This window comes from Pinus tabuliformis, chromosome 8 (genome assembly GCF_031772625.1).
Source record: "Pinus tabuliformis cultivar Carrire ecotype Pingquan chromosome 8, CPIR1, whole genome shotgun sequence".
NCBI lineage: Eukaryota > Viridiplantae > Streptophyta > Pinopsida > Pinales > Pinaceae > Pinus > Pinus tabuliformis.
Window position 1 is genome coordinate 1954773440 of NC_142294.1, and position 27117 is coordinate 1954800556.

At 33.6% G+C, this 27117-nt stretch overlaps 1 protein-coding gene across 1 annotated transcript; it reads left to right on the forward strand.

The window, feature by feature from the left end:
• The first annotated feature begins 24655 nt into the window (after positions 1-24655).
• On the forward strand, positions 24656-26869 carry LOC149244288 (methylesterase 17-like). Its single transcript, XM_089367961.1, has 4 exons — positions 24656-25332; positions 25492-25632; positions 25945-26070; positions 26298-26869. Exons 1-4 carry the CDS (start codon positions 25036-25038, stop codon positions 26574-26576), a joined length of 843 nt encoding a protein of 280 aa, XP_089224087.1. The 5' UTR covers positions 24656-25035; the 3' UTR covers positions 26577-26869.
• Positions 26870-27117: the final 248 nt, after the last annotated feature.

The following is a 27117-nucleotide window of genomic DNA, read 5'->3' on the forward strand; positions in this document are numbered from 1 at the left end:
GAAGCCCTGTCAACAACACAGTCACCAGAACATAGAGCAGAACTCTGCAATAACAATCAGAACCAATTGTACCATCAAAATCATGCATCAGAGTGCATACGCTACTTGGAAGTGCCGAACCTGCGTGTATACGCAACTTCATCAAGATCAACCAACGTATATGTCATTAATCACTTATTCATAACTTTGCTACACTCCTTGACTTCAAACAAGGATAATATATGCGTTAGCACCTAGATCTAGTCCATCAGATCTCATAAATATGAGTCATTATGATCCTGATCCAATATTAGTTCTCATCCATCAATACTGAAGCTAAACACAATCAGCCAAACAAGATATGCAGAATACTAACACCTTTAAACTGTCATCAGAACCCTTTAACAACCAGAACCACCTGAACTTCAAATATCATAGCTCAAAAAGGTATACGCTACTACAATGAACTCGACCTGCGTACATACGCGCTTACACCAAAGCCAACCCGCGTACAAATCTATAAATATTCAATCATCACTTGCAGCGATTACAAACTTAAGTTATACCCAGTTCAGATCATTACATGCGTCAGTATACATATCTAGAATAAACATAATCAATCATATAGAGATAGTTCATTTCAAACCATTTGATCTCGATCTCTCCTTAGTTCTTGTTCTCCATCAACCGGTGAGATCCCTCCTTAGCTCAGATCAAGCAATGCATCATCAACCCATAACCTGCATACTGGATCTCATACTTCTTCAGATATTCAAGACTTTTCCAATGCCCTTGCCTAATGATCTTCTTCTCCTTTTATAGTCTTAGGCCTTGCTCAATACCACGGTCCAAAACCATAATAAATCAATACCAAGAGCCCAATACTTGCGATCAACACACTTGTCGAGATACCATGGTACAAAACCATAGGTTCAAATACCGAGGACTAACTACCACGGACCAAAAGTAAGCTTTCCGACATGTACGCGCTTTTCCGTGCATGAAACTGCATGTATACCCTACTTGGTATATAGCGAACCTGCGTATACGCGACTTGGTATATAGTGAACCTGCGTGTATACCCTACTTGGTATATAGTGAACCTGCGTATATACTCTTCTTTCTTCATTCTTTGTAGTCTGATCATCAATTATTTGCTACTGACCTGCTGCACTATAATCTGTCATTTTGCCATCAAGGACAACACTTGTCTCATAATGCCAACATAGCCTTGATCTCTTGAACTACACAATTGCACTAGTCCTCCCTATCCTTCCAACATTATGCAACGGGAAAACTCAGTGCTCAAGCCCTCATCCCAACTCCTTGAATCCATCAACTACACAATCCTCAGACCAATCTAGCATGAACTTCACATTGCACAGTGTCAAGGCTCAAACCTGACCCTTGACTCCCTGAACTGTGAAATTTTGCAGTCCCTGAGCCTCTCCCTTAGCCTGCCACTTATTTTTAGCTTAGTCAATGGATCATCATGTAACATCTTATACTAGGGGTTTATGAGATTGATGTCCTCTTGTCATGAGTGAATTACAGATGCAGGTACTCTATCATGCTATGAAAATATGATGAAGAAGGAGATGGAGGAGAAGACCATGCTAGAAGACACCTTTGTAGCTGCAAATACAAGTTGATCATTCAGGGGGGAGTAAAGGGACATCAACTTGTGACAACAACTCAAGATCTAATAACACTGAAGACTCCTCATCTTTATCCATATGGAGGTGTAAAAGGAGATCATGTTCTATCTTCAAGGAGACACAAAGTAAGAAACAACAAATAATGGCTTGACATTGCCATGTCATCAGTGTCATGTCATGTTATGTCATGAGTCATCATGTGCCACATCATTTTGTGGTTATGTAAATTCTTATTCGAAATATGTTGTAAAGTGGAAGTACAAAGGACATGTATAGAATGTAAAGAGACACGTAAGAGTTGAAAAGTCATATGGAAGTCAAACAATCATGAGGGTAGTCCAAGTGTCACAAGGGAGGTGAAGAATTACCCCATTTGTTATATATACATCCTCATTACACAAGAAAGGGACTTTTCACCTTGCCTTCTCCCATAAGGCATAAGAGAGATACAGTTAGTACTTTTGGGGAGCAAGTAGTGGCTCCAACGCTCCACTATTGGAGCAAGTGATGCTCATTGTATACATGAATCTTGAGACTTTTACTTAATATTTGAGGCTTGATGGCCAACACGTTTTCATACATGGATTGTGAATATTTATAATATTGTTCTGTAAATGTTTATGATTCATGTTTGCTTTTCACCTATACTAAAGTAGTTGAACTATTTCAGTTGTTTTAGTGCTTATCATATTGAGAATGTATTGTAATGTTCATTGCATCTTTGTGGACTATTCTGTTGGATGCCACACAAATATTTCTTGTTTGTGTGTGTTTTCACTAGAGTGGCACTATAACCTCTCTCTTAGAGGCTCACTTTCTCCTCCCTCTGCAGTAGAAGAACCCTGATGTACTTGCAACCAAACATTCACTAGGCACACTTACTTATTTTTGAAGGCACATATGTGATGCTCTCTCTTGCTGACAGCTAAAGCCAAGGAAAATCTTCAAGTAGATGACAACGAGCCGTATTCCAGATGGGGCTCCCAAACCTAATAGTGTGAGGTCTAATTGGGACCTTATATTGGGGAGACCCCTTTGAATGTTAGCAGGTCTAGCACTGCCAATAGTTGGATAGAGAGAAAATCCATTGGGCATGGAGTCATGAAGAAGATATCAATTTAAGGTTTCTCAAGACTGATTAGTGAAAAAGTGTTCTTAGATTCATGGTAATCAATAGATTACTAGACATAGATAAGTTGTAATATGGTGGTAGAAGTAGCTAAAACACTCAAATCATAATAGACTCATCAATTGAATGATGAATTTTGTGATAATTATCAGTCTTATAGATATATATATATATATATATATATATATGAAATTTTAGATACAGAGCATCATGAATGATTTCCAAACCTCTATCTTGTTTTTCCAAATATAAAAGACAAATATTTAATAATAACAAAGTAAAGAAACACAAATACAAAGAGATAATTATATAAAAGTTAATAGATAAATCTCTTAAATAAATTTTCAATAACACTCGCTTCGAAAAACCTTTATTGATATCAAAAATTTAAAATATACACAAGGAACTACTCAAGATCCCAACCCTTTGACTCTTCTTTTTGAAATACTATATAGAAGAGTTCTTAAAATAGACCCAAATTTATGTCATAACAATTTACAAAATATATAAATTATATGACTAAATCTGAAATCTTAAGCCATTTTATCCAATATCTAAACAACACTTTTGTTTGTCGTGACTTTTTCTTGAAACTTGGATAATAGTTAATGAAGTCTCCTTGGAAAACACATGTAAAACTTTTTTGAGAAAAATCTAGAGTTGAATACATGAAATCTGGTCCACCTGGGATGCCACCTAGCACATTTGACTCCCTTTTTGGGAAAATAGGTGAGTGGTCCTTTTGTTTTTATCTTATGAAGATGAATATATATTTTTGAGATTTTTATTAACCTATCTATCCCTATCCTAACCTCTTAGTTGTTTAGAAAAAATTTCTAAAACAATGCACTCTAGCACTGTTAAAACTAGGTAGAACATTGCCAAAATAGTGCACTCAAAACATAATTTCCAACTTTTTGCTAAAATTTTCTATGTATTGTGCTAGCAAATCATTTGTCTTATTTATCCATTCATAGAAAACCAACCCTTATCTTGAATCTGATTTTATATATTCAAAATTCTATATAAATATAAAGCCATAAATATTTCCTCAAATATTTGTAAAACCATTAAAATAATTAATTGGTGTTTTCCCATGGTTTTGATTTATAAAATAATTAATGACCGCTTATCGTCATCCTTGCTTTATTTCATCTTGATATAACTTTATTAAATCTTGTGCAATTTTCTTGAATAAAACTTCTCCCCATATTTCCTCAAATATTTGTAAAACCATTAAAATAATTAATTGGTGTTTTCCCATGGTTTTGATTTATAAAATAATTAATGACCGCTTATCGTCATCCTTGCTTTATTTCATCTTGATATAACTTTATTAAATCTTGTGCAATTTTCTTGAATAAAACTTCTCCCCATATTTGAATAAAAAGAAAGCCCTTTGACAATGGTATTTGACGCTAGATGTTTTCCTATTTTGCATGAGAAATATATCCCACATTGTAACATGAATTTTATTTTAGTTTTCATATATACCAATACGTGGATATATAATCTAAGATTATCGCAAAATAATTTCCCTTGTGGAATCATTTACGCGGCTTGGTGGTTAAGTATTGAGAGCTTTTGCAGCATGAAAACCTTTTAAAACTAATTTATTTTTTTATAAAATTTTGAATAATTTTTTATAATGAATAATTTTTTCACAAATTTTTCCTATAAAATTTTGAAATAATTTTACAATTTTATTATTATTATTATTATTATTATTATTTTCACATATAATATTTAGTTCCAATGGGGATGTCGTCCTCCCATTGAGGAAGCAAAAAAATCGTACACCAAGTGCCTAATCCATTTCATCTAAACTCTAAAAATTGCATTTTGTAATCTGTGAGGTGTCACCTATTTCACTTTGAACACAAATTGATCTATAAACACTTCTGCAAACATGCTCAAAAGCCGCTTATATTCAAGCCGAATTGAAGACCATATTTTGAAAGCTAAAACCAAACTCAACACTGAAAACTTTCTACAACAAACCAAACCACTGCAAACTTGAAAAGACACTTATTGGGCAAGCTTATTTATGTACAATCCATCCTATTCTAACTAGTTGCATTGTTCTATCATGTAATATCAAATCTCTAATGCAACCAATCAAGTAAATGACTTCATTGGTTCTTGCTTTCACTATCCACACGAAGAAATAAAATTGGAAATGTGACAACTCAACCCGCCATCTGAAACTAATCCCTTTGAACATGAAAATTGTAAGACTCGTTTCCTCTTATGATTCCAACATAAATGCAAAAGGGTCCTTGAGAACGTGAACAAATAGCTCTTCTTGACCACCAAAACGAAAATGGCATCGTTCAACTATAGTTGTTTCCTGTTTTATTTCATTAAGCTCAAGATTTTTAGATGAAAGGGAAATAATTTGTTCAATAGAATCTTCTTTCTTAATATCTACATCTGGGAAAAGTTTTGCATATTCTTGAAAATCTTCTGGATTTTCATAATATCCTAAAACAACATTTGTTTCCTCTAACACATCTTCATGCTTATGATGAAAATAAATTTCATGAGAGCTATTTTGATAAGAAACAATTTGAGGTACTCTCCCAGCCTTCAAATCTTCAATTTCTATTATTACTATTTTGATGAAATCTTCTAAAAAAAACGGATTTTATTTTTAGGGCCAAACTTACTTTAATGTAAATAAATAGATAAAAATATAGAAAAATCCTCATCCACTCGATCATCATCAAACATATCAAAATATTCTTTAAATCCTTCAATAGAAACAAGGTTTGCCACATACTCTGTTATATTGATTAATAAGGCAACTGGATCAACATCTGAGCTTGTCATTCCAGAATAAATGGAGCCACGAGTGAGAAATTTCAAGCTTTGAATTCTTCAAATAGTGGAGCGGCCATGAATATTTTAGCTTTGGATATCTGACAATGGAGTTGCCAGGTGAAAGATACACAACCACCTTTGTGTCTGTCTTTTGTTCACCATTAGAAGTCATATCTAAATCTTTGTCATTCCTCTGGGAAAATTGTCTTGAAGCCTTCGCCACCAAAATGTTACCACTCCATAATTTTATCAATTGTGAAAGTAAAACCCAGAGGTAACATTGAACCACTTTTGGGCTAGAAATTGACCTTCCTAACTAGAGGGGGCTCCCTCTATGAATCAACTAACCAATGTCACTTCTGCAACTGTTCATGTGTTCAAACAATGGCTAGATATTTTGTAGGGTAAGGTTTTATTGGAGTGGTTGGATAGAGAGAAAATCCATTGGGCATGGAGTCATGAAGAAGATATGAACTTGGGGGTTCTGAACATTGGTTAGTGAAAAAGTGTTTTTAGAGGCATGGTAATTGGCTTATTACTAGACAAATAAGTTGTATTATGGTGGAAGAAGTAGCAGAAACACTCAAATCATAATAGAACATTAGTGGAATGATGAATTTTGTGATAATTATTAGTAAAAAAAATAAAAAAAAATTGAAAGCTTAGGTACAAAGCATTATGAATGATTTCCAAATCTATATCTTACTTTTTCAAATATAGAAGATAAATATTCAGCCCCAAGGGTTAGCTCAATTGGTCAAAATCAGTGCCTCGCCACCAGGAGGTCACAGGGTCCAATCTCCCCGAAGCCCTTGGGGTCAGGCCTTGCTAGTGGGTCGCGGGGCTAGATTCCCTTCGGGGTCGATCAACCCAGATTTTTCTGTGGACGTAGCACCACCCGTTGACCAGGGTGTCCGTGAACCACACCCAAAAAGAAAAGAAAAGAAATATTTAATTATAACAAAATAATGAAACACAAATACAAAAAGATAGAATGTAAAAGCTAATACAAGATTCTCTGAAACAATAATTAAGTAACACTTGTTTCAAAAATCCTTTATTAATATCAAAGGTTCAAAATATACACAAAGAACTACTCAAAGTCCCAACCCTTTGACCCTTTTTTTTGAAATACTACATAGAAAAATTCTTAAAATAGATCCAAATTTATGTCATAACCATTTACAAAATATATAACAATTTACAAAATATATAAAAGAAAAGACTAAATTTGAAATCTTATCCATTCTATCCAGTATCTAGACAACATTTTTGCTTCTTGTGACTTTTGCTTGAAACTTGGATAATGGTTGATGAAGTCTCCTTGGAAAACATATCTAGAACTTTCTTGAGAAAAATCTAGAGTTGAATACATGAAATATAGACCATTTGGGTTTCCACCTAACACATTTGACTCCCTTTTTAGCAAAAATAGGTGAGATGAATACATGAAATATTGTCCACCTTGCCACCTAACACATTCGACTCTCTTTTTAACAAAAATAGGCGAGTCATCCTTTTTTATTTTATCTCATGAAGATGAATAAATCTCTTTAGGTTTTTTTATTAACCTATTTATCCCCATCATAACCTCTTAGTTGTTTAAAAAATATTGCCAAAATAATGCATTCCATCACTACGAAAACTAGGTAGAATGTTGGCAAAATAAAATTGTCAAAACATAAATGAAAAAACAACATTCTGCCAAAATTTTCTGAAAATTGTACTATCAAATCATTTGTATAATCCATATCCACCTCTTAATTTCTAGATATATAAAATATCAATTTTGAAATATTTTAGATAAATATTTTGATAAAATATTTCTCAAGAGTTTATAAAAAATATTCTTCTATAAAATCATTCATTGTTTCGGCATTCCATGTCTTCTTGTGCAGTTGTAAAACCATATATCTATATATCTCTATTAAAAATAATTATTAGTTATAGTTTTGAAAAACCAGGTCTTGTTTTTCCATTCATAAAAAACCATTTTTTATTTTGAATTTTTTTATATATTTAAAATTTTATATAAATATAAAGGATAAATATTACTCCAATCATTTTAAAATCATTGATGGTTTTTTCCCATGTTAATGAACTTTTATATTCATTTCTTCATTTCGTTTTAATATAATTTTATTAAATCTAGTGCACGACTTTGACTCTCGGAAATTGGCATTTGACTTGAATAAAACTTCTCCCCATATTTATATTGTATTGTATTGTACACATACATAGCCAAGAGATAGAAAAGATAAAAAAGAAAGCACCATAACTATGGTGCTTGACACAGAATGCTTTCTTATTTTGCATGAGAAATATATCCCACATTGTAAAATGAAATATTTTTTTTGGTGTTCATAAACACTGATACATGGAGTTTCACTTGAAACAAGGTACACAAATAATCTTCCTTGTGGACTCCTTTATTCGATTTGGTGTTTATGTATTGAGCACTTTGGGTGGTATTCGTTTTTGGTGGACTTTCATAATATGGTTTGGAAATTTGGTATAAGTTTTGGGTGGCATTCGATGGATGGGCGGACGGAAATTTGGTATTAGTTTTGAGTGGTATTTGGTGGACGGGCGGACTTCTATAACATGGTTGGAAATTTGGTTTTCGCTTTGTTGATTTAACATTTGGTGGACTTTCATAATATGGTTGGAAATTTGAGCATTTTGGTATTGGCTTGGTAGATTTAACATTTGGTGGACTTCTATAATATGGTTGGAAATTTGGATTTCATCTCAATTGAGCGCTTTGGTATTGGCTTATGGAATGTAGACTCGGTTGATTTAATATTTGGTGGACTTCCATAATATGGTTGGTATTGACCTATGGAATGTAGACTCGGTTGATTTAATATTTGGTGGACTTCCATAATATGGTTGGTATTGACCTATGGAATGTAGACTCGGTTGATTTAATATTTGATGGACTTCCATAATATGGTTGGAAATTTGGTTTTTAGCCCAATTGAGTGCTTTGGTATTAGCTTGGTTGATTTAACATTTGGTGGACTTCCATAATATAGTTGGAAATTTGGTTTTTATCTCAATTGATTGCTTTGGTATTGACTTATGGAATGTAGGCTCGGGTTGATTTAGCATTTGGTGGACTTCCATAATATGGTTGGCATTGGCTTATGGAATGTAGACTTGGTTGATTTAACATTTGGTGGACTTCCATAATATGGTTAGAAATTTGGTTTTCAGCCCAATTGAGCACTTTGGTATTGGCTGGTGGAATGTAGACTCAGCTTATTTAACATTTGGTGGACTTCGATAATATGTGGAATATAGACTTGGTTGATTCACTTTGATAATATGGTTGGAAATTTTCTTTTCAATCTAATTCTTTTTATAAAACAGAATGATAAAAACATAATTTTATAAAACATAATGATAACCTTGCATAGAAGATCGAGAGCATGAAAGCATTTCACATAGTTAGCAATGAAACGAGAACTATTACCTCAAAACGGGTACTCGAACCCAAAAAACGCAAAAAAAACATGAAAAACAACCCAAAAATGAAAACTGTTTATTCCAGAGCGATGTTTTTTTTAGGGTAAATTTTCAACATTTTTTTTAAGTGGAAGTAAAACCCATTTTTTTTTTTAAATGGATGAAAAGAACACCCTTAAAAAATTTGATTATTCTAGAATAACAAAAAAAAATGGGTTACAAATTTGACATTTTTTTAGCAATGGAGTTAAAGAGAAAATATCTAGACTTTGAAAAACTGTAAAATTCCAACAATTCTCGGACATGATGTTAAAGATAAACTATCTTGACTCTAAAAAACCATGAAATTGTAATTGTTTCCGACTATAGCATTAAAGATAAAATATCATAATTCAGAAACACCTTAACATTTTGACAAATTTTCAACCTTGTATTTAAAAACCTTCAGTTTGTAACACATTTCGACCATGAAATTATGGACAATATATATGACAAACAATTTTTAAAAATGAATAAGTAAATGAAAGATTCATTATTCCAAGAGTAATTTTTGGCAATGGAGTTAAATATAAAATATCTGGACTTTGAAACACTGTAAAATTCCAACAATTCTCGGACATGATGTTAAAGATAAAATATCATGTATCGAATCTTGATAATTCCAACTATTTCCATCCATGTTGTTAAAATAAAATATCTTGACTTTAAAAAACCTTGAAATTGTAATTGTTTTAAACCATAGCATTAAAGATAAAATATCATAATTCAGAAACACCTTAACATTTTGACAAATTTTCAACCTTGTAATTAAAAGCCTTCAGTTTGTAACACATTTCAACCATGAAATTATGGACAAATTATATGACTAAAACAATTTTTAAAAATGAACAAGTAAATGAAAGATTCATTATTCCAAGAGTAATTTTTAGAAATGGAGTTAAAGATAAAATATCCTGACTCTAAAAAACGTTGAAATTGTAATTGTTTTCAACCATAGCATTAAAGATAAAATATCACAATTGAGAAACACCTTAACATTTTGACAAATTTCAACCTTGTAATTAAAAACCTTCGGTTTGTAACACATTTCAACCATGAAATTATGGACAAATTATATGACTAAAGCAATTTTTAAAAATGAACAAGTAAATCAAAGATTCATTATCCCAAGAGTAATTTATATTTCAAAGGATAAAACTATAGCTCTTTTCAAACTTTAGCCTAAGACAACTTATCCTATTGTAAGAAAAACCTAAAAATCAACCATCAAAATGAAGTGTTCTTTTTAATGAGGCATTAAAAATTCAACAATTTTAAAACTATCTTATACCAAATGATAACAATAAATAATATTGTGACAATGTCACTGTATAATTTAAAAAATCAACATTACTTTCTAATATTTATTTACTTTTAATAAAAATAGCAACTTTAGTAGATTGAATACCACATACATTAAAGCATATAATCCAAAAAACATAGAAATGACCCATAACTTCATGTAAGATCATATGGTCAAAAATATTTATTTCAAGTTACCATGCAAACATCTCTAAAGACATGAATTTCTTTTAATTAAAACATTAAATCCAACAAACATATAAATGACTCATAAATTCATGTAAGATCATGGAAGTCAAAATATTTGTCTCAAGTTACCATGCAAAACTTCATTTACATAAAATGTCTTAGACAGTTATTCAAAATCATCCATATGATCTGGCACACCATCAGAATCTACATCTTCAGATGAATGACTCGATGCAAATGAAGATGACCCATATTCTTTTTTTTCATCAACTAGAGCTCCATTTGAGTCAACATGCATGCCCACCATTTCAAGTTTCAAAAGCCTTCAAGATATACGTCTAGGTTCAACAGACTCCCATCTCAATAGTGTTCCTTCTGGTAGAAACTTATTCAAAATATATATGGTCTTGAAGAGAAGATTTCCTCTCTTTGTTAAATTGAAGTCATAGACAAGTATGTCAACATCCTCCAATTTTAATAGGTCTACACGACGACGTTTTATATTTGTACCCTTTCTTTTTCTCTTTCTGCAAATTTGTTTATCAACTACCATATCTGGCTTGGACACACCATTGAATGGGTGGGTATTTGTGGCATACCAATGTACCTCAACAATTGTAATATCTTCATTTTCTTTAATGACTTTTATAACCTTCACAACCCAAAATGGATAGCCAAGTGGATCTCCAGTTGCTAATATTGCTATCATGCAACCCTCCTTAACATCCTGCACAAAACCCCTTGTAAAGGTCTTCCATGGCTTCACGTTGTGCACGCGATCTTCTAGAACAAATATATATTTCTCTTTTCTCTTCCTATTGAGAATTAATAATGCCTTGAGATTGTTGTTATTCAACAATGTGTCTTTCTTCCTGTTCATTTGGCATATTTTGAGGCCAAATAAATGGATTCTTCGAAAGTGTATATTCATTTCCTGATATTGAGATGATATCACTTTGATCATTGAAAAAAGACTTCCACCAAACAGAAACAACAACATCAAAGTAGTCATATGTATCTCTAATACATTTTTTTATTTCTTCTAGACATTCAGAATAATTTATCTCTCTTTTATGCCTTCGTGCATTATTGAGTTCAGAAACTGATTGTAATAATATTATCTTTGATTCAAATATTGGATGATCTGGAAAGAACTTCAAAAATGCTAAACTTGACGACGACCCCCATTCTGCAATAGTTGAATACTTCTTGCCCCATATAAGTGTTTTTCCATCAATTTTTTTGATACGAAATTGATGTTGGAAGCTAATGTCATTAAGTTGTTCAATGCATTTCTCCTCACCATGCGATCCCAAAATAAACCTTCGCATGTCAATAGTTTCCTTCAACACATGAAAAACATGCTCTGGAATAGATGCTTTCTTAATACATTCAATTAATGATGGAAGGCTCTCAACATTCTTCCTCCTCAATGTTACTGAAAAATGACTAAACATATGATCAATATGGTCATGAGTGTGCCCAACGAGAAGGAAACCAACCTTTACCTTTTTAAAAATTCTCAATTGAACAAGCATGTTTAGATATCCAAAAAGAACTTGATTTTTATTTTCATGGCTTGTTTTGTCCAATTACAGATACAAAACTTCAGGAAGAATACCAGAACAATGAGAAAGCACATCATAGATTATAATTATGGTAAGATTTGCATCATTATGAATATTTGGAGCAGTGAAGTAAACCTTTCGCAACATCTTCCCGTTAAAGACCATATAGCCAACCAAGTGAAACTGAATAAAATTTTCTTCCTGTAAATTTTTTGGTGTGCAAACAAAATGTGGTAGAAGTGTTTTCTTTTGGTCCATAACATCAATTATCAAACCCAAATATTTATTTGGATTATCATAACACTTTTTTCTATGTTTATACAATTTTTGCCTTTCACTTGTTTGCTGATTGTGATGCTCTTGAAGTGCTTTGACAATGGAATTTGCACATAAAATAAAAGAAATCTATTAATAAATATATTTTCTTAGTTAATAACTATCCAATTTTTAAAAATAATGTTATGAATGCGTACCTCTTTCTGCCCCTTAAAATTTATGTCTTTTTTATTTAAGAGAAGCACATGTACTGCAAATCCCCATCCTTGTCTTCTTAGGAATACAAACATTGTTGAATTCGTTCCTCCATATCCTTGTAAAATATGAATATGTGATAAAATTATCATCTCCTTCAACACCTTCGGCATATTCTCTGTATAAGTTGTAGATTTCCCGTCTTGAGAAATTATTTGGAATATGTATTGTGTCTTTATTTGGCATACACTCTCCATGCTTTGAAAAGAATTCTTTCATCCATGACATTACAGTAATTGCCGATGGTTCAACCATTCTTTAATAACGTACTTCTGAATAATATGTAGGGTCCTTTTACAATATTTCTTGGATTCTTGACAAATGAAAATTACCAACTGAATGCAATATTTTGAAAGCCTTTCTACAGATCAATACATTCCCAATATGATAATCATAACCTGCCAATGTAGATTGCATGCAACCCACTAAAAATGATTTTTGCATGCTTTTATTCATTGATAAATATTTCTTCCTTTGTTCCAAAGCAAACTTGAAATCCTAATGTTTCAAGCAATCTTTTCAACAACATTTACTTGAAATCGGATCACCAACAAAACTTCTACTTGTGAGATATTTTGTCCTATCCCTTATATAAATGGAATATTTTGGATTGATATGAAAAGGCCTACTACTACTTCTAGATACAATATTTTCTTGCAATGTCTCCCTCATTTCATTATTATCTGCAGAAGCATTTTCATCATCAGTAGGAGGAATATTATATTGACGAATATAGTTAGAAAATTCATCACCATCATTGCTTGGAAAATATTCATTACCATCCTCACATGAAGGAAATTCTTCACTACCAACATCTGCACTTTTGAAATCTTGACTCAGACGAAATTCTTCACCATCTTCATCCCTGCTTTTGAAAACCTCCCTTGGAGGACTCAATTCATCTTCACCACAACTACCTTTGAAACACTCACTTAGAGAAAATGCATTATTGATATTTGTGCCTCTAAAATTATCATTTGCAAGAAACTACATCCTCCCCTTTATCACCGGTGCTTCTATAATCCTTAGGATTATGACTAAGTGGAAAATATGACTCTCTATTCATAGCCAAATTATCATTTGCATGAAATTCTTCATCCTCCCCTTCATCAGTGGTGGTTTCATAATCCTTGGGATTAGGAACAAGTGGAAACTTTGAATTTCTATTTAATGGAAATTCTTCATCCTCCCCTGTGTCAGTGGTGCTCTCATAATCCTTATGATTAGGATTAAGTGGAAACTCTGAATCTCTATTTACTGTAAATTATCCATCCTCGCCCTCCCCTTCATCAGTAGTGCTCTCATAATCCTTAGGATTAGTATTATGTGGAAACTTTGACTCTACAATTTCTTCATCCCCCCTTCATGAACAGTGCTCTCATAATCCTTAGGATTAGGAATATGTGGAAACTTTGACCCTGCAAATTCTTCATGCCCCCCTTCATTAGTGCTGCTCTTATAGTCCTTAGGATTAATACTATGTGGAAACTTTGACTCTGCAAATTCTTCATCCCCCTCTTCATTGGTGCTGCTCTCATAATCCTTAGGATTAGGATTATGTGGAAAATTTGAATTTGAAAATTCTTGATCCCCCCCTTCATCAATGCTACTCTCATAATCCTTAGGATTAGGAGGAAGTGGAAAATTTGACTCTGGAAATTGTTTATCCCCCCTTTCATCCATGGTGCTCTCATAATCCTTATGATTAGGAAGAAGTGGAAACTTTGACTCGGGAAATTTTTCGTCACCCCCTTCATCAGTGCTGCTCTCACAATCCTTAGGATTAGGACTATGTGGAAACTTTGAATCTGGAAATTCTTCATCCCCCCTTCATTAGTTGTGCTCTTGTAATCCTTAGGATTAGGAGAAAGTGGAAAAATTGACTCTCTATTCACAGGAAATTCTTTTTGCTGCCCTTCATCAATGTTGCTCTCATCATCCTTAGGATTAAGACCAAGTGGAAAATTTGTCTCTCTATTCATAGTGAAAGAATTCCTATTACATTCATCAAAATGAATAGAGTTGTTGCATGACGAAGATGTCAATACTGAAGAAAGAAAAACTTCTCGATCAGAAGAATCCATGACCTTCAAACAAAAGATGTCGAATGATATAAATGCACTCTCTCCGAATGACAATATATAACTTAGAGATCGAGAATTTCCCTTTAAAGTCCGCGCCCCCCCCCCCCCCCCCCCCCCCCCCCCAACCCCGAAAATTTTTGCCAAAAATTTCCCTCCAAAGTTTGCCCCCAAAAACTTTTGATGAAAATTTTCCCTCCAAAAATTTCGTTTTTAAATATTTCCTTCAAAAATTTTCATCTATAATTTACTTGAAAACATATTACTAAACTTTTGGTTTTGGAAAATTTCACCCTAATTTCTATTCAAAATATTAATAGAAGCTCAAAATAAATTTTCTATTTAAATTATTTAACATTGACTATGTAAGTAAATTAATTTTTATAATATATATATATATATATCCCATAATTAATGAAAACTAACCTAAAGCTATAATATTAACTACATTTTAAAAAAAGTTTAATACCACATTCAAGAAACGATAAATCATTCCCACAATCATCGCTATAAAATAAAATTCGTCGTTTCTATTCATCACATCACATCAAGTCTTCTCAGTCTTGTTAAAAAGATTGGAGTGATTTTGCGGCGGTGCTGCATTGTCATAGATAGCATATTCGATGGGAATTTTACATTGAACGGGAGTTTTACGCATTTTAAATGTTAGTTTTGTTTCTATCTCGATTATTGGAAATTTTGTGTTTTTACAGGAAAAACCACAAAAAACTCTTTATATATATATATATATATATATATATATCTTCTTTTTTTTTTTTTTTTTTTTGGGATGAAAAAGAAAAAAAAAACACAAATTTGTAGGATTTTTAGGAGAAAAACTAAGATTTTTTTTTTTGGGAGAATTAAAATTATTGCATGCAAAAAAAATTGTTATATATTTGTAATTTGTAATTTTTTTGTTTTTTAATTGAAATTATATTTATTAAACACTATTAATAAATTTTTTGTTTGTTAGTTATTTTAATTATTATTATTATTATTATTTTAAATATATGTTTGAAAATTTGAAAATTTTAATTAAAATTTAATTTAAGAAAAATATTTAGAATTTTGTTTTGTTTCTTTTCTCACATAAATTTATTTGTTATATGTTTTTTAATTAAAATAATTTATAAAAATAAAATGATGGTGTTCTTTTTTCTTTTCTATTATTATTATTATTATTATATAAAAAATTAGACATTTTATTTTTATAATTTTATTTTTTGGGTTTTTTATTGTAATTTTTTTATTTTTATTTTTAAATTTAAAATTATAATTATAATTTTATAATTTTTTTGGATTTTATTTTAATTTTTTATTTATTAAAAATTATAATTATAATTTTATAATTGTTTTTGTTTTTTTTTTTTTTGTTTTATAATTTAAAATTACAATTTTATTTTTTTTAATTTTTTTTTGTTTTTATTTTATTTATTTTTTTTACTTAATTTTTTTTTTAATTTATAATTAGATTTTTAATTTAAAAAAAAAAATAAAAAGTTTTGGGCGGCCCTTTGGTCGGTGGCCAGGGGCTAGGGCAAGCGGAGGGGGATGCGTGCAAGTGATGAAGTGAGCATGTAAAGTGTGAGAAGATGTGGATATTCAGTGATCCCTTCCAATATTCGCCTACTTACATTAGATTTCAATTATTCCCTACATGAAAAAGAAATGATATGCAGATAATGGGTCACTTACTCTTTTTCCTATTACACAGTGAATTTCAAAATAAGGAGATGGAAATTCAAATTCTTTAAAAAAGCTTTCATATGCAAACCCGGATTCGTCTAAGAGACGCAAGGGAAGCAAATACTACTTAATTTTTGTAATAACACTTGCTCCTAGTCCCAGAAAATGAAAGAAATGAATGCTTTGGTTAGTAACAATATCTGTGGATGATGGGCCAATTACTCCTTTACTAATTAAGCTATGTGAAAATTGACAATACAAGTAAAGATAGTCTAATTACCTAGCTAATTATGATTAGTAGAGAAATTAAGTAATCTAAATTGATGGAAATTGTTTTAAAGAGGTGAAGCCAATTCACTAAAGACTGCCAATCACTTGAAAAATGTGAAAGTACAAGATATTTTTTGCTTTCTAGAAAACTGCGCAGGTTTCACAATGCACAAACGCGACGTCACGTCTATCATAGGAAAATTCGTGGAGTGTGTGTTTCTTTGAAAAGAAGTTGCGCGATCGAAAAGAAACTATAAATTAATAAGTTTCTTGGCCAACCACAGATCCACAGTGTCTTGGAAAAATTCCAAAGAGGTATTGAACGCCTTGTAAGTCGATTCTGCAAAGAGAAGGTCCTACAAACACAACCTTTAGATTAAAGAAAAGACAACATTATGGTTTCCATTTCTGTGGTAGTGTTTTTGTGGCAATGGTGTATCAAAAGACACCTTAGCAGTTGGTTATTCCCTGCAAAGGAACATACACAAAGTTGGTGATGTTAGTAATCAGGCTTAGATAAACAAAGCATTGCAAATAGTGAAAACAATGCATACACAAACATGAACTAAAACAAAGAGATAAACATACAAACAATGTTCAATGGAGCAAACAAGTCAACAAAATAATGGAAAAAGATCCCTTTATTGACTGCTGGTAGTATAAGTTGAATACAATAGATGAATACTAAACACTTGAATATAATTATTTTAGCTATGGTGCTAAAAAATCCTTAACAAGGAGGTTCCTTTTCTCAATCTCTTTGCAAGCTTCTCCTCTCTCTTAAAGAAGTATGAAGAATCTCTCAATGGTGGACTCTTCTCCTCTCTCTTAAAGAAGTCTGAAGAATATCTCAATGGTGGACTCTTCTTCTCTCACTAAGATGATGGATTGCTTAGAAGAAATATGGCCAACATGCTAGTGCACTTATTTTCTTTGCTTCACAATGAAATGTTGGGTTGCTTTGATAATAATTTGGCCAGCATAACATTTTCTCATATTTTGGTTCTCCCATGGCTTGTTTATATAGAAATTTTAAATTCATCTTCCCTCTCTTAGTTCATGAATGACAATGACTCGTGAGTAGGACAAGATGATTCCGTTGAGGGCGGCATATCTTGAGGGTGACTCAAATTCAATTGTCTTGGACTGAGATCCTGTCAGTGAATCACCTCCAAGTGTGTGAAGTGGTCCTAAATTCGTTGAGTCAGACATTTTCTTGACTGCACAGGTTTCGAAGGAAATACCACGTGATGGGTGGATATCGAAGAAACAACTACGAAGTCTTCAATTTTTAAACTCCATAGACTTTGGACCCGAGGAGAAATTAAATTTTTTGAACTTCATAATGTCTTCAACTCGGAAATATTCACTTTTGCATTCTGCTAGATGACTTTTAGCATATTTTGGATTGTGCAAATACATGTACAATTTTTTCATGTTAACAAGGAGCATGTGGTACTTGGACTTAAGTGCATCGTTCCACATGATAGGGTGTATAGAGTTTTTCAGTTTCCTGGAGCAGAAAGGTCTCTAGATGCACATCAAGTTGGGGGATAATGGAAGGTAAAATGCAACTGGGATTGGTACAATCACCTTTCAAAAGGATTCAAGATCCCCTCTCAGACTCAAGGATGTCATGTTCATTCCAGGCCTAAAGAAAAATCTCATCTCTATTGCAGTTCTGGAAGACTGTGGTTATTATGTGATCTTTAGAAAAGGGAAAGAATTCTTGAGACACATAGCCATGGGACAAGTGAAGAAGATTCGGGTTCATGTGAAGAATATGTATAAGCTATATGTGGAAGACTGTGTTGCAATAAGCAGCAAGACGGAGAAAGTGCAGAGCCGTGATGTCGGTGAACTTTGGCACAAAAGACTTGGCCATTTGCATCACGATGCCTTAAAGATTATGCAATAAATAACCACTGGCCTCCCTAAAGGATCACTTGAGTAGCAAGATGTTTGCAAAGGATATACCTTAGGGAAGTATGTAAAATACTACACATTCCATGATCGAGACAGTAAAGCACATGCAGTATTGGAAAGGATCCACTCTGATGTCTGTGGACTTTTCTTGATAGCCTTACTTCTAGATAAAAATATTTTGTCATTTTTATTAATGACTTCTCAAGGAAGTGTTGGATCTTCTTCATGCAGAAGAAAGATGAGACATTCTCCAAGTTCATAGAATTCAAGGCACTGGTTGACAATAAACCGACAAGAAGGTGAAGGCTCTTAGGAGCGACAATGGAGGTGAGTATGTTTCGAGTGAATTCAAAAATTCCTATGTGAAAGAAGGCATTTGAAGAGAGCTCACAACACCACACAACCCACAACATAATGGGGTAGCTGAGAGAAAGAACTATAGCATTGTTGGAGCAGTGAGAGCTATGTTTCATGACCAAGGCCTACCTATGCATTTGTGGGCTAAGGCATGCAACACGACAGTCTATTTGCAGAACCGAAGTCCTCATCTGAGTCTTGGTATGATTACACCAGAGGAGGCCTTCTTGGGAAGAAAGTCGGAAGTGTCGCACTTCAGGATTTTTGGAGCCTTTGTTTATTACCATGTCTCCAAAGAATCAAAGAAGAGGCTTGAGTTGAAAACAAAGTTGGAGATATTTTTGGGTTACACAGAAACTCCTCACAACTATCATGTGTACTTACCTTCCCTCATAATGATAGTTGTGCAAAGGGATGTAATGTTTGATTCAAAGGAGAAAGTAATATTGTGCTCTCTTGAGAGGGAGCTTCAAATCCCACTAGAAGAGGAGATTTTAGGTCCAAAGGAGGAGCCTCAGAAAGTTGTGGAGCAGCCAAAAGTTGAGAAGTAGAGAGTGGAGACATCCACTCAAGCAGAACCATCTAAAGAAGGTAGAAAAAGAACCAGGGAAGCTAATAGACTTGTGCAAGATGCGAGGGAGAATGTGGGAGCTCCTCCAAATTTGTGCAGGAAAAGGAGGCCACCTGAGAGGTACACTGGCTATATGGCTCTGATGACTAAGCTGGTAGCGACTGAACCATCCTCTTTCGAGGAAGCATTTGAGAAACCTGTATGGGCTTATGCAATGGTGGAAGAGTATGAATCCATTGTAAAGAAAAGTGTTTGGGAAGTTGTCCCAAGACCAACAGATAAATCAATTATGGGTTTGAGATGGATCTTCAAGGTTAAACCTGCAATAGACGAAAGCATAGAGAAATATGAGGAAAAATTTGTGGCTAAAGGATTCTCTCAAGTTGAGGGAATTGAAAATGAGAAGACCTTCGCTCCTGTATCAAGGTATTCATCCATTAGAGCAATTCTTGTTCTAGCTGTGCATATGGGGTGGAAGATCCAACATACGGATGTAAAAACAACATTTCTCAATGGCGTTATTGAGGAGGAGGTGTACATCGATCAACTAGAAGTTTTTGAGACATTTGATCGAGAGTATCATGTGTGCAGACTCAAGCGAGTTTTGTACAATCTCAAACAAGAACCCTGTGCTTGGTACACCAGGATCGACAACTATCTCACTGGTCTGGGGCTTCACCAAAAGTGAAGCGGATGCAAACCCCTATCACATCTTGGTAGAAGGTAAATTGCTTATTATTGTCTTATATGTTAGTGACTTGATTTTAACTGGTGATGAGTAGTTGATCAGATATTGCAAGGAGGACCTTGAAAGGGAATTTGAAAAGAGGGGCATGGGTCTAACGCATTACTTCCTCAGGTTGCAAGTATGGCAAGGTGATGGGGAACTATTTATGTCTCAAGGAAAGTATGCAAATGAGATAATTCAAAGATTCCACATGGAGAGTTGCAAACCCATGGAGACACCTCTAGCGACCAACTAGAGGAAGGAGGATGCTACTTTAGGTGAAGAAGTGGATGCTCCCATTTATCGGTAGCTAGTGGGTTCACTAATGTATCTTGTGAACACATGACTAGATATGTGCTATGCATTCAACCAGCTAAGCCAAGCTATGGTTAGGCTGACCAAATTGTTTTGGAAGGCAACTGAGCATGTTTTACGGTACCTCAAAGGCACTACCTAGTTTGGACTTTGTTACAGATGGACAAAGGAAATGAAGATGTGTGGCTTCACAGATGCACATTACGCAGGGTGTCTGTTCAACTGAAATAGTACATCAGGTGGAATTTACAATGTTGGGTCCGCAGTTGTTTCCTAGTACAATAGGAAGTAAATATCTGTGGCACTCAACTCGACAGAAGCATAATACATGGTTGCAAGTCAAGCAGCATGTGAGGTGATTTGGATAAGAAAAATACTTGTGGGACTGTTTGGTCAGATGATGGATCCAATTGTGCTCTATTGTGATAATCAGAGTTACATCAAGCTCTTTGAGAATCTTGTATTTCACAACCGATCCAAGCATAAAGATATTTAGTATCACCATTTACGGGATTGTGTGTAGAGGCGGATAATGTTACTATAATACATTCCGACAGAGGAACAAAATATTGTCATTTTGAAAAAAGATTTGTCAAGAGGGAAGTCCAAGTTCCACAGGTGTAGGATAGGGGTGGTTGATAATCCCTTTCTTGCTAAGGGAGTGTTGAAAAATGCAGCAAGAAAGTCTCAATTTGTTTTTTCCTTGGACAAATTGATAAAATTTAAATTTCCACATCACTAGACAACTTGGATGCAGTCAACTTATGTGACATGGCTCTTGTCACTTAGTTAGCTCATTAAATTCGAGTTAGAGGATTTGGAGTTCAATTAAGCATGTGTGATTGATAATTTATAACAATCAAGGTTAGTTATTTCAAGTTGTTTTTAGTTAAACTAGTTGTAACTGTTGGAGGAACTAGTGGAAGGTCAGTTGTGCAATGGGACTTCAGTCTAACTAAGTGATCATCTAGTTAACCAATCAATCAACCCAACATGGCCAGTGCATCCATATAATTCGAGTTCCCCAGATGTGGTGGAGATTCGAAGGTAGTGTAACATCAGTTGTAGTCTAGTATTGAGTGTACAAGTGTTTTATGTAGTCAGATGATCAATCTTGGGAATTGAGCAAGCATTTTGGAGGAAATTCCTAAATAATAGGGGCCTAATTTCCTCAGGAATTGTACAAGGAAATAGGGCTCCAGCAGAGGCAAAAATTGACTAAGTCTATGTCAGAGCTTCTCAGTGAGCAAAGAGATAGGTTATTCACTTGCAGGTTGAGCTTAGAATGAGCAAGCAATTGTCATACATCTCTATTCATCATATTAATGCAAGCAAGCAAAGGGGTTTTTAGCAGATTGCTTTCCCCTGGAAAAATATTGTTGCATGTGTGTTATTTCTCATTGCATGTTTGTGATTGATGTTCTAAATTGTGAATTGAATTCCACGGAGCAATAGAGTAGGATTGTGTCTTGTGATTTAGATTAAAATTTCATGAGCAATTGCAATTCTACACCATAATTTCTACAATACCCAACATATCATTTTTCATAAAAGATAAGAGTAATAGTTTTAGCCACGAGTAATAGCCAAGTAGCTTCGACCCCTTAACTCTATCCACACACGATCAGGCGATGACGTGATGAAATCCATGACCTAGCATCAAAACCTACAAGAAAAAGATTTGCAACAAAGAAGAGAATTGGAGACACGAACCAAGGTTGGAGCAACTAGGGTTAGCCGCCCCAACCCTACTCTTTCAACTCCCTCCAACTCATTTCACTATTATGCTTTTAAATATGCGACTTTAGAGAAGAATACCATGGGATAAACCATTGGATAAAAATACCTTGGGAGAAACTATGTTGGGTTAAAAATACCATGGAAAAAACCATGTTGTGAGTCCAAAAACCACCAATATTTACATGACATTACAACATCTCTTTTATACAAAGTTGGAGAGTATTTCCCAGCTCAATTAAATATTTTTGTCTTTGAATTTTGATATTTTTATGTTTTTGAATTTTAATAATACAATTTTAAATAAAATTATACTTTTTTTTGTTATTTAAATATACTTTTTGAATATATAAATTAATTTAACACACTAATAAACTTATAAAACACTTAAATTTTACAAACTACACAACTCCTATAAAATTATAAAAAAAAAATTCCAAACACTAACAAAAATAACAAATACAAAGCTGTAAACAATCTATAAATTTTATCACACCGAAACCTCTCGAAAACTTATATTTAACATTTACCACATGGGAAACATCAATTTACTTATATTTGACATTTACCACATAATCTCAATCCTATAAAATTATAAAAAAAAAATTCCAAACACTAACAAAAATAACAAATACAAAGCTGTAAACAATCTATAAATTTTATCACACCGAAACCTCTCGAAAACTTATATTTAACATTTACCACATGGGAAACATCAATTTACTTATATTTGACATTTACCACATAATCTCAATCATATTATTTCATTCAACCCTCTATTCAACCTAGAAAGTCAAGACTGGAAATTTCAGAAAACACGCTCCTCTTTTGGAAAATCACTGTTATTAATTGAATCTGAATCTGATCTGGACATGCTAGCCTTTAAAGACAGCATCCTTATTTGCACCAGTTGAACTTGAAGAATTGTTGCAGAAGCTGCCAAGAACACAACGGTCAATGTCAATGAAGTCACATTCAATCTGAATGTGTTAAATATGCTTTGTATTTGAAATTTTTTATAAGATTACAGGTCTTAAAGTTTTATATGATTACAGGCTGTAAAGTTTTATTCCTGCAGTGAGGGAAAGTTTCATGTTTTTTTGGGTGCCTAAGTAGGGGCTAGCTAGTTTATTATATATTTTGTATTTCTTATTTGAAAAATTTTAAATGATTATAAGCTGTAAAGTTTCATTCTTGTAATGGGAAAGTTTTTACTGTTTAGGTTTAAGTTAGTCTGTTTATTGGATAGAAGAAGATTGATCCACCTACAATGTAATGCTTATATCTCTAGGAAATTTAATTCCTCCAAAATGACTTCCATCTTTAACGGTTGCCTAAAAAATTTGAACCTACAACTTAACAGAACTCCAAACCCACTACTCAAATAAATAAATTTTGTATTATAATACAAACTTACATCTCATCCCACTTTGAATCTACCCCTCATAAGTAAATTTTGTATCCAAATTAGATCTCATCCCACTTTGACTAACCTAAGATTCAGGCAGGGAAGGTTCTGTACAGTTATTATCGAGTTGAAAAGTTAAATTGATGGTCATTGGGTAAATTTTGTATCCAACTTAGATCTCATCCAACTTTGACTTAAGATTCAGGCAGGGAAGGTTCTGTACAGTTATTATCGAGTTGAAAAGTTAAATTGATGGTCATTGGGTAAATTTTGTATCCAACTTAGATCTCATCCCACTTTGACTAACCTAAGGTTCAGGCAGGGAAGGTTCTGTACAGTTATTATCGAGTTGAAAAGTTAAATTGATGGTCATTTTATTGGAAGAATTTGTAACAAAATATGGACGCGTTCAAGCCTCATAACTAACAATCTCCATCCTCATAACTAACAATCTCCATCCACATAAGGGAAAAAACCAGAAAATGCAAAAAATATGGAAAAATCAGCTCCGAATATCCAGCCATGACATCCGGCTTCTCCTAATGATTGCGAAATAAATTTGATAATGCACATCTAGAAAATAAGACCTTTGAAATAGAACAACGACGGTATGTGGAAATCTTGAAATAAAAAATAGATGGCTTATTCAAATCCAAAACATGATCAAAGTCAACTATATGTCATGTTTATCGCCAATATCCTCTGTCAGTCTCAAAAGGCTCCCAACTATTTTTATATTTTTTTGGTTAAATCCACTTTTAAGTTACAAAACTAGTACACAATGTGTACCGCTAGGAGCTATATCACCCATCTCCTCATCAGAGTCTCAAAGACTCCAACTACTTTTATACTTTTTTTTTGTGAAGTCCAGTTTTAGAAAACTGGTACAAAAATCATTACAGTTAGAAGCCAGTGATCTCAATATCACGGAATTAAGAAATTGAGTATGTATGTTGAGGTATTGATATGGTTCGGTCAATGAATCAAATTCGCTTTGAACTAATCAATCAATTTTTAATTCATAACTTTCTACTTCTCAAAGTCATTGTTTTAACACAACCTAGATCTCTTCCAATCAACAAATTATCCAACTAGCACTTAAACCTGAACCAGGCCAGTCCCAACTTTTGACTGCATCATGTCTTGGAATATGACCCGGAATATGACCAAGCAATCTAGCCAATCATTACATAACCCATCTTACATTTTTTTTTTCTTCCATGGCTAGTGCAGGGCTATAGAGAGCCAGAAAGCCCCACTCTAATATGATCATTATCACCAAAACGAAGGAGACAAGGAAAACCATTATGGGTGCAATGGAAAATGGCTGCCATAAGCCTCAATATGAAAAATTCCACTTTGTGCTGATACATGGTGGAGGCCATGGAGCTTGGTGCTGGTATAAGATCATCCATCTTCTGCAAAACTCTGGGCATAAGGTCACCGCCATGGATCTCACAGGATCAGGCCTGAACACTGTGGATCCTAATTCAATCACTTCCTTCGAGGATTATGACAGGCCTCTGATGAACATACTCTCACAAATACCTCTCTCTCAGAAGGTTTGCAATCACCATGGATTCAATTGCTCATGACAGTGAAGTTAGTTCAGTTGCCATGTAAATGGATTCAATTGCTCATGACAGTGAAGTGAGTTCAGTTGCCATGTAAATTGTTAGTTCACTTATTTGGCATATGTATCTGTTGTTTGTTTGATGTAGGTTACGCTGGTTGGCCACAGTGCTGCAGGACTGAGCTTAACCCATGCAATCCATGTGTTTGGCCATAAGATTGCTGCTGCAGTTTATGTTGCTGCCACCATGCTGCCTCATGGGTTTCGTACAGACCAAGATTTCCAGCGGGTTGTTGACCTTATGAATCCAAAGCAATTACTGTTAATAAATGTTGTGATCTGAGCTTCAGAGATGATTTTAAAGACCCGCCTTGGTTTTTTATATGCAGGTTTTGCTGTATATTTTGTATGAAACTGGGTCTAAGCATATGAAACATTTATGCAGATTTTTAATACTATATATACAGTTTTTGCTCTGTGCAAACTGAATTGAATGGTAAAAAATTTCCAATGTTTCATATGCTTACACCCAGATTTATATCTGTGTGTATTTCTTTGTTTAGATACGGGAAATGAAAACTTTTCAATTCGATCTGTGCAGGGAACTCCAGACTTTTCAAACGGATATGAATTCGTCCATGGCCTTGGATCAGATCGCCCACCAACAACCACAATGGTACCCAGAGAATTGCAACAAGAAAGACTATATCAACTCAGCCCACCCGAGGTATAAAATCTATCAGAATCAGCACAACAAAATAACTCCCTAATTTCACTGGTAATTAAGGCCTGTGGGTTTTTTGAAAAAGGAAAACCCATCTCAATTTATGCAGTTTTCAATCATTAGCCTGTGATTTCCACCAAAACCTAAAACCCAACTGGATATAGAGAGTCCACTTGAAACCCAATAACTATTTTTTCATTAATATCGATGTGCGTATATTAAAATTACAGGATGCTGCTCTGGCTTCACTGTTGAGCAGACCAATACCATTGCTCGCAATCAAGACAGCCAGTTTTACTGCAACCTCAGAAGAATTTATGAAGGTTCCAAGAGTTTATATAAAGACCTTGCAGGACAGAGTTATACGGGTGGATAAACAGGAAGCCATGATCAAGATGTGGCCTCCTGATAAGGTCTTTAGCATGAATACTGACCACTGCCCTTTCTTTTCATCCCCTCTGGACCTCCATGGACACCTGCTTCATATTGCCCAGCTGTTTGCAGGTTGAAGATGCTCCAACAATTGTTATACTTCATCTTTGGTGATATACTAAATATATATACCATCTGGTTCAAATGTACATATTCCTATTGATCCCATTGATCATTTCAACTCGTTAATGTACCTGCAAATTTAGTCTTAGACTCAGAAGCTTTGTTTTATACAAGAGCTGAACAAAAGTAGAAAGCTATATTTGACAAATGCTTTGATGTTTGGCTGACCCCAATTTGTGTGTCTTTCTACACAAGTTGGTCAAGCTTGTTTACATTCCACGGAAGCTTACACTTCCATGGCTTCTAGGCATAGTTATGATTATGAATTAATATTTCTGAGATTGAATGATTGTTCATATGGTGATTGAGATTGTAATGCAAGTGTTGGGGTTTTTTCCAGATATATGCTCATTTTAACATTTATTTGAGTGCGTTTTAGATTAGATTTTTGTTAATTTTTTGGTTTTATTGTTAAAATGAGGATACACATCGCCATATTCAATGATTTAGAATTTTAATTTTAATTAATGTTTTGATCATTTTTATTGATTTAGA